The sequence below is a fragment of the Molothrus aeneus genome, chromosome Z, assembly GCF_037042795.1.
Source record: "Molothrus aeneus isolate 106 chromosome Z, BPBGC_Maene_1.0, whole genome shotgun sequence".
Lineage (NCBI taxonomy): Eukaryota > Metazoa > Chordata > Aves > Passeriformes > Icteridae > Molothrus > Molothrus aeneus.
The window spans coordinates 10,292,795-10,300,445 of NC_089680.1; the positions used below are offsets into that span (position 1 = coordinate 10,292,795).

Genomic DNA, 7,651 nt, shown 5'->3' on the forward strand with positions numbered 1-7,651 from the left:
GAGAATGAAGTAATCATGCTCTGTTGTATAAGGTGCTCCAAGCAGGGTAAGATTGGAAATCTTATCACTTCTCAGAATCTAACAGGGAAGGAGAGCATTATTGCCATTGTTGTCCCCTGCTACAACAGGGGAAGCATACACAAGAAGATACAGAAGAAACACCAGCTGTACCCAGTTTTATTTTTTTAAATTAATGTGAAACACAAAAGCTCCATGCAAATAACACAAATCCACCTAAAACACAATCCATAAGAATTCATACCCTAAGGGCCAAATCTGCTGGGACACTTAAATTCTACCCAAGAAATTTAATTAAAAAGAAGTTATGATGATACACATTAATCCAGTTCCTCTTTACCCAGAGTTGCTCTTCATTCCCAAAGTCCCAGCCACTCACACATAAAGTGACTACACCCCATTCATTAACTAAGCTGCTTAACAAAGCAATTAGCCTGTTACAGCTGCTTCCAGGCTAGGTGTAGTTAGACAATCCTTTTAGAAGCACTTCTCCCTCCACTTCTCCCTCCCTGCCTGTACCTTCAAAGTCACAAGAAAAATCCTGCCTAAGCAGGCAGCTGTCTGGATTCATCCCCTTCTGGAAGGAGCACATCTCAGCTGCCCTCATTAGCTGCAGTTTAAGACGTGGCTGCTTGAGTTTCCTTAGGCCAAGGACCCCTGAGACAAATACACTGAAACACTTCCAATTGAAAGGAAAGCAAAACAAAACACACCAAGTCCCCAGCCTCCCAGAACATACAGAACTACATCAGAAATCTGGCCTAGTTTCAGCAGCACCTCTACTTCAGAAGCAAGCTTATTCTCTTGCACAACAGATTTCTTTGTATACAAGCCTGTAGTGACTTGGAGCCTTTGCAGGACAAGCCACAGCAGTGGGGTTTTGGGCCTTCACAGAGCCAGGTCTTGTCCACAACGTGGACAATAATGCCTACCACAGGTTCCGAGAGACATCTGCCCTTGTCCACTGAGGGGACTGAGACACTGGAAACTCAGCGCACACCTTCATGCCTGCAGTTTGCACAGCCTGTGGACAACACAAAAGGTGCTGGATGCCTGATAATTCAACAGCTGAAGCTAACCCAAGCCTCTTCACACTCTGCAGGGAAGCAGAAAAGAAAAAAAAAAGGCAGGTAGAAGAGATAAGAAACACCCAAAAATACAGCTTATCTGCAGATGTTAAATTGTGAGACTTCTGGGAAGTTCCGTATCCCAATATGGGTCTTCCCAGACATGGGACTGCCATATGGCTAGCAAAGTCAGAATAACAGAGAATGCTGCAAGACCAGGCCCCCATTTCTGTGGTTTTCCGCACAACTCATTAAATAATCAAATCCAGTGCCTGAAGGAAAACTCACTCATTTGCTGTCACTGTGCCATTTGCCTCTGCCTGATGTCTTGAACCTAATTTGTTGTGGCTTAACTGCTGAACTCTACGCAAGACCAAAGACTTCTGGTTTTGGATTTAAAACTATGCAAGGAAGTTATTTACTTCATCACTATAGCATCACTTAGTGTACAGAGGTTAAAGAAAAGTAGGCTATCAGCATTAGTAAAATGCAAAATAAGGCGGAAGCATTGGATTATCAAAGCAGAGAAACTGAACTTCTCCCATACACACATTAAATACTTGTTTAGTTACTGGAGAGGAGAATTATGCTGCAATAATAATGTACTGTAATACAACTGCAGAAATTAATTACTAAAAAGCCTTCAAAAGACCAGAGGGATTAAGATTACAACGCAAAAGTCTAACATGATGAGGGTAACGATATTTCTGCAAGTAATCACTATCAGTACAGTTTTGCCTAGACTGGGTAAAAGGCTGTCCTAACTACAACAGAAAAATTTACTGAGCTCCACACTAAGCCTAAGACAACATACTTTCTGCCTGGAGAAGAGTGTAAAACAGACAAGAGGTATAATTTTGGTGATCCCTTTCTGCCCTTCTAGAAAGAACAAAATTCACGCAATGCAGACTGCTTGAAATTAAGGCCTGCATCCCTCAACACTAAATACCTCTAGTTTCATATAGTAACAGGATTTCCTATTAAAATACCATAAGTTTCCATAAAATTTTGCAGCAGCAAGCATAAATGGAGAGAACAAATGCCACAGACAAGCCATGGCACTGGCATGTCACAGCATTCCCCTTGGACATCCAGCATACTCTCCACTCCAGGGGAGTCCCACCTGTCATGTGGACACTGCTCAGGATTTACAGGCCAGGAAAGGTGGCTGTGTAGCTCCAGAGAATGTTTTGTCTTTCCAGAACTACAGCCTGGGCATGCTGGCTTGTGTTGGTGCTGTGAATGAGATCGAAACGTGGCAATGAGCAGCACACACTTGAGTCACAACTTTGCTCTGCAATCACAGTGTCTGCTCAGGCCCTTGGGCACACAGGGCAGGCAATGTTCAGACCCTTCACACTCATTTTGAAGAGCCCAAGTACTGTGTAAGTTGTTAGAGAAGTCTTCCCTGCAGACCTTTCTAATTCCACATCAGTGAAAACATCTGATAATATTCAAAACCACTCCTGTGTGTTCTGCTCCTCTGTGGATTCAAATTCGCCACACATGGCAGAGAATTGCCTTATTAAGAATGGCTGTACACAAAGCGAATAAACTAGGATAAAAACATACATGATCTGTCACACATGACAGGAAAACCACAATTTACTTTAAATACATAACATGTTCCCTGACAAAATTCCTTTAAAATGCGACACACCATCATTTGCCATTGTTTCATCTCCATCTTTGTAGTTTGTGTACATGTGCCCCTCAGACCCTCCGGCTTCTTTTCAAACCATTCCCTGGGATAGGAAATAGTGTGGCTCATCTTGTGAGGAAGCATCACACCCAGGAAACACAGCAAGCTCCAAAGCCCCATGGCAGAGAGCAGGCCTTCAGCACTCAGCAAGGGCATCCCCAATGTCCCTTCCACCACACTTAGGGATGTAGAGAGGGCAGAACACTTCAGGTCTATCACATACAAATTTCAGTCCACACCTCACACTGCAAGAAACCTTCCCATGTAAAAATTAGCCACATTTTTAGCTGCCCCTTTACTCAATGCTATTAGCAAATTCTTGGAAAAAACTGTTTTTCATGCCTAGAAAGTTAAATTACTTCTACATTAATTTCCACATGGCCAACAATTAAACAACGACTATGTGCTAACACAACCATCCCCGTTCTGTCCCATGTACAGTCACAGGGATGTAATTATTGCTAGCATCCACTTTCAATTAATCCATCAGGAACCACCTTCAGGATACTTGAAAATTCACTTTTCAGGCACCTTATTGAAATACTTTTCAGGCATTTTATTTAAACACCTTTCCACACTCTCTGAGGGACACAGAAGATTTTCTCTTTTGTGTTCAAGCTCTCTTGAAAGCACCACAGCTGTTGATTGCATCAGGAAGCAAAATTTCCTCATATACTTTTGGGTCTTCTACTGACAGGCAGAGTCTTCCAACTACTCAAAATTTTTCTCCCTTGGGAGCCACGATTTTCCTTAAGCAGGCAAAAACTAAAATAAAAATTAAAATTCCTTGCGCTCCCCACTCCAAAAGAGGACAGATTAACCCAACTGTGAGGGCAGCCTCAAAAAAACCCCTCCCGCGGGTGAAGTCTGATTTGTAATTTACCATCCTCACTAAATGTGAGAAACTCACAGCGGGTGCTGAACCCTGATAAGACCAATCCTTCTACAGCGCCTGCTACTTTGGTACAGAAGCGATCGCTTGCTCAAAAATAAATAAATCAGGACAGTAAACTTCTTCGGTTTAGTAGCACAGAACGACCCCGGCATTTAGAGAGCTGCCTGTGAACGGGGAAGATCTGCAACAGGCCGGGTTTAACAAATACCTTCATCTCTACACAGCCAAACTCTGCCCAGGAGCCGCAGAAGGCGCAGCCAGAGCGCTGTGCCCCGGTGCGGAGCCGCGCGTCCCGGCGGCGCTGCGAGGGCGCCCGGGCAGCGCCGGGGGCCGACACGGCCCGGCTGCCGCCCCTCCCGCCCGAGCAGTGCCCCGGAGCCGCTGTGCTGCTCCGGCTGGCACCGCACCCTCAGCGGGACCCGCTCCCCGTCCCGTCCCGCCCGCCGCCACTGACCTTGCCCACCGTCGGGGAACGGGGAGCTGCCGGCCGGCGGGACCCTGCCCAGGCAGGGCGCTTGGGCGTGGAGGACGAGGAGCCAGAGGGAGAGCACGCGTGCGGCCCGGCTCCGCGGCACACATGGCATGGTGCGGGCGGGCAGCTGCGAGCGGGGCGCCTATCGGGGCCGCGGCATGGCCGGGCCGCTCCCGGCGCCGCCGGACACAGGCGCCGCTCCGCACAAGGGCTGCGCGGGGCCGTCCCGGTGTCTGGTTTCTGCCGGCGAAGGAAGGAGGGCTGTGGGGAGGGAGCAGCTCCCGGGAGCCCCCGCCTCGGAGCCGCCGGGGTTAACGCGGCGGGACGAACCGGGCCGGGCCGGGCCGGCAGGGAGGGAGGAGAGGCGAGGCCGCCAACAGGGACCGCCGCCCCTCTCCGCCCTCACCGCGGCCGGAGTGGGGCGTTCGGCCCGGCAGCTCTCGGGGAAGGCCGCCCGCACAAGGCAGCATCCCCTCACTGGGTCACTCCGGTGGTCTCCGCCGAGGGGCCGGGGCAGGGCGCCTGGCAGAGGTTCCCCCGCCGCGGGAGGAGGTGGTCGAGGCACGCGGGAGTTTGTCCCGTTGTCCACCGCTTTCTGATGCGGCGGGACGGGATGCGGGAGTTTCCCCGGCTGAAGCATCCCGTAGCCCGTGGCCCCTCGGGGCCCAGCAGCCAGAGCCTGGTTTCCAGGCTGCCTGACAGAATCACAAAGTCAGCCAGGTTGGAAAAGACCTCTGCGATCATTGAGTCCAGTCTGTGGTCTGAATATCAAAATGTCAACCAGACCATGGTAGCAAAAGCCACATCCAGTGCTTTCTTAAACGCCTCCACGGATGCCGACTTCACTGCCTCCCTGGGCAGTTTATGTCAAAGTCTAATCATCCTTCCTTGTGAAAAAATTCTTCTTAATGTCCAGCCTAAACCTCCCCTGATGCAGGTTAAGACTCCTCAGGGTGCTGAGACCGTTCTGTGTTTAGCAGTGTGCTGGCACATTGGGGTTACTTCTGAATGTCTTCCCTATGAACAGAAAATTCCTAAATAACCTTGGCATCTACATTTTTAAGTGCATGCCATGTGCTCTCTGGCAAGTCTCATCGAACATCTGCTATGGTCACTGCCAGGCCAAGGATCAACAGGTGGGTGTACACTTCAGTGCTGTCCCGTGCTTGAGACCTGGACTGGGTTCCTCATCTGCTTTGATAACCTCCTGCTTATACCTGGCTCCACCATGGACTTCTTATATACTTTCATAGCAATCTGTGCTTAATTATGCTTGTTTCTCTGCTCATTTTCCCAAGATGAATGGCTGCCACAGTTCAACTGCCTTAGCTGTAAGAACTGTGAACTCCAGACTCCAGAGCACAGAAATGCAAAAAAAGAGTTAAAGTTCCAAGGTTTTCTAAATCAGCAAAAAAATGTGGCTTCCCCCAGGACTCAGACAGGTAACTCTGGAAATGAACATATTTATAAGAGTGATGATTGATTTAGGAATCATCATGTGCTCTCTTCTAGATAGTGGAAGGACGCAGACCATGCAAAAGGAATATTTGATATTCAACATTAATTATTTGATATCCAACAGAACTTACCAAGAGAGGATTTGTTAATTGTTAAGGTATTTATTTCAATATGTCTGTCCATATATTCTGCATATGAATAATCTCATCTGTTACAGTGACAAGTTTTCTGGTGTTCTTGCCATTAAGAGTCTTAGTCTAGTCACACAGTGGGCATTGAGGCTATTTTGTGAGACTGGGTATTATAGTCTGCTTAGCTCTTTATCAGTACTTCCCTGAAATTAGTTTAAAGCTAAGTGTGGCCTGAAATCGATATTATATATATAATATTTAACATCTAAAAAGACTTGACAATTGTTGCATAGAAAAAGCCACACAATTTGACATTAATATTTTAAAATAATTCAGTTGGCAAATAAGGAAGTATTTCCGCCAAATGAAATAAAAAAGGAAAAATACTGCAAAATGAGGAGAACAGGCTAGGAGCAGTGGAAAGAAGGTATGACAGTTCAAGAGATGGGCATATGTTTACAAAGTACTGGTTTAACATACTTCTTGAAGGCCATCACAAAAATTACCCTTCTGTGAGAGACATTTAACTATTTGCTTCCATTTTCAGTCATCTCTTAGCTAGGTGTTCCCTGCTAGGTGAATCTGATGGGAATTTCCTGCAGGATTCAATTTTGGTTTATTCCTCAGCAGGAAAACTTAATTCCTGTTGCCTGTAATTCTCCCCAACCCTGGAAGAGGTGGAGAACTAAAAGCTTTAGGAACTCAAGAGAGTTTGTGGGAATGAGTTTTGTTTTGATTTGATTTTTTTTTTTTAATGACAAAAATTTGTAGATCAAAAAGTTGTAGAGAGTGGAAAAAGAGAGCTGTGGGAATCTGGTCTGAGACATCCATAACTCCCTGGGCTTTATGCCAGCATGCACATACACAGGAAAAATGATTCACTGGGTGTAGTGTCAGAGAATACCCTGGGGGACAATAGGGTTCCTGCTTCAGGGATGCTGTGGCTGTAGCTGATGCAGTGTCCAAAACACAGCACTGTACCAGCTATTTAGGAGAAAACTACATCTATCCCAGCTAAAAACAGTCAAGATGTGAAGCAATGGCACGAGTAGAAAGCACTCTCCTGATGTGAGTACATACTGAGGCCATTTTAAGGGAACAGAAGCAATGGCACTGTGTCTTCCCAGTGGTTTCCTGTTCCAAAGAGGAATAACCTGAGGTTTTGGAAGTTTTTTTTGAAAGAAAGTTGGTTGCTGACTCAACCTCAGTTATAAAAAGAATAGATCACCACATCAGCTGTGTTCTTGTGGCAACAAAGTTGTTGCAGTTCAGTAGGTGCAGCTCCGCTCAGAAGAGCCTGTACATTTATTGAAAGGTCACAATCAAGAGACACAGTCAATCCTGGACTGACAAACCAGAAACAATACTGGACTCTTTTTAATTTAAGTAGACTTCCAGGACAGCCATAAAATAAATTTATGCATTGCAATTTATATGTATGTAGAAATGTTTACAGAGAGCCAGAAAAGCAGAGGTTCTGAGCAGTGAGGAGCTAAAACACAAATTATATGATTTGGCATAGGACAGTTGCTGCTAAATTAAGTCCATGTGAAGACAGACACAGAAGGATATTTTGCTTTACTAGGAATGAGAGTCTCCTGCTCAAAATTTAAAGATACAAAATTATATAATACACACTTGCTCTGCTCCTGCAGTCAACAGGGAGAGGAGATGATACTTCTGGAGTATAGCACATCCTTGCCTGTCACATCCGAGGTGAAACACTGTCCAGACCTGACTGTTAGCTGTCCTGGCTTAAAAACTTGCTTGGACTAGAAATGGTAAGAACATGGATCACACATGATGTGGTGGGCTTAGATTTTTCTGTGATACTGTGACTATTGGCAGGGAGATGAATTGAAAGAGAATTACTTTGAATACCAACGACCCTGTGGAGTTTGCTGGATA

General features: G+C 46.1%; 1 protein-coding gene across 1 annotated transcript in view; it reads right to left on the reverse strand.

Annotated features, from left to right (window-relative positions):
- The window catches only part of ADAMTS12 (ADAM metallopeptidase with thrombospondin type 1 motif 12), a 141,536-nt gene extending 137,270 nt beyond the window's left edge, over positions 1 to 4,266 (reverse strand). Inside the window, exon 1 of the mRNA XM_066569259.1 lies at positions 4,137 to 4,266. Within this exon, the coding sequence (XP_066425356.1) occupies positions 4,137 to 4,266 (130 nt within the window). The remainder of the gene's footprint in view (positions 1 to 4,136) is intronic.
- Positions 4,267 to 7,651: the final 3,385 nt, after the last annotated feature.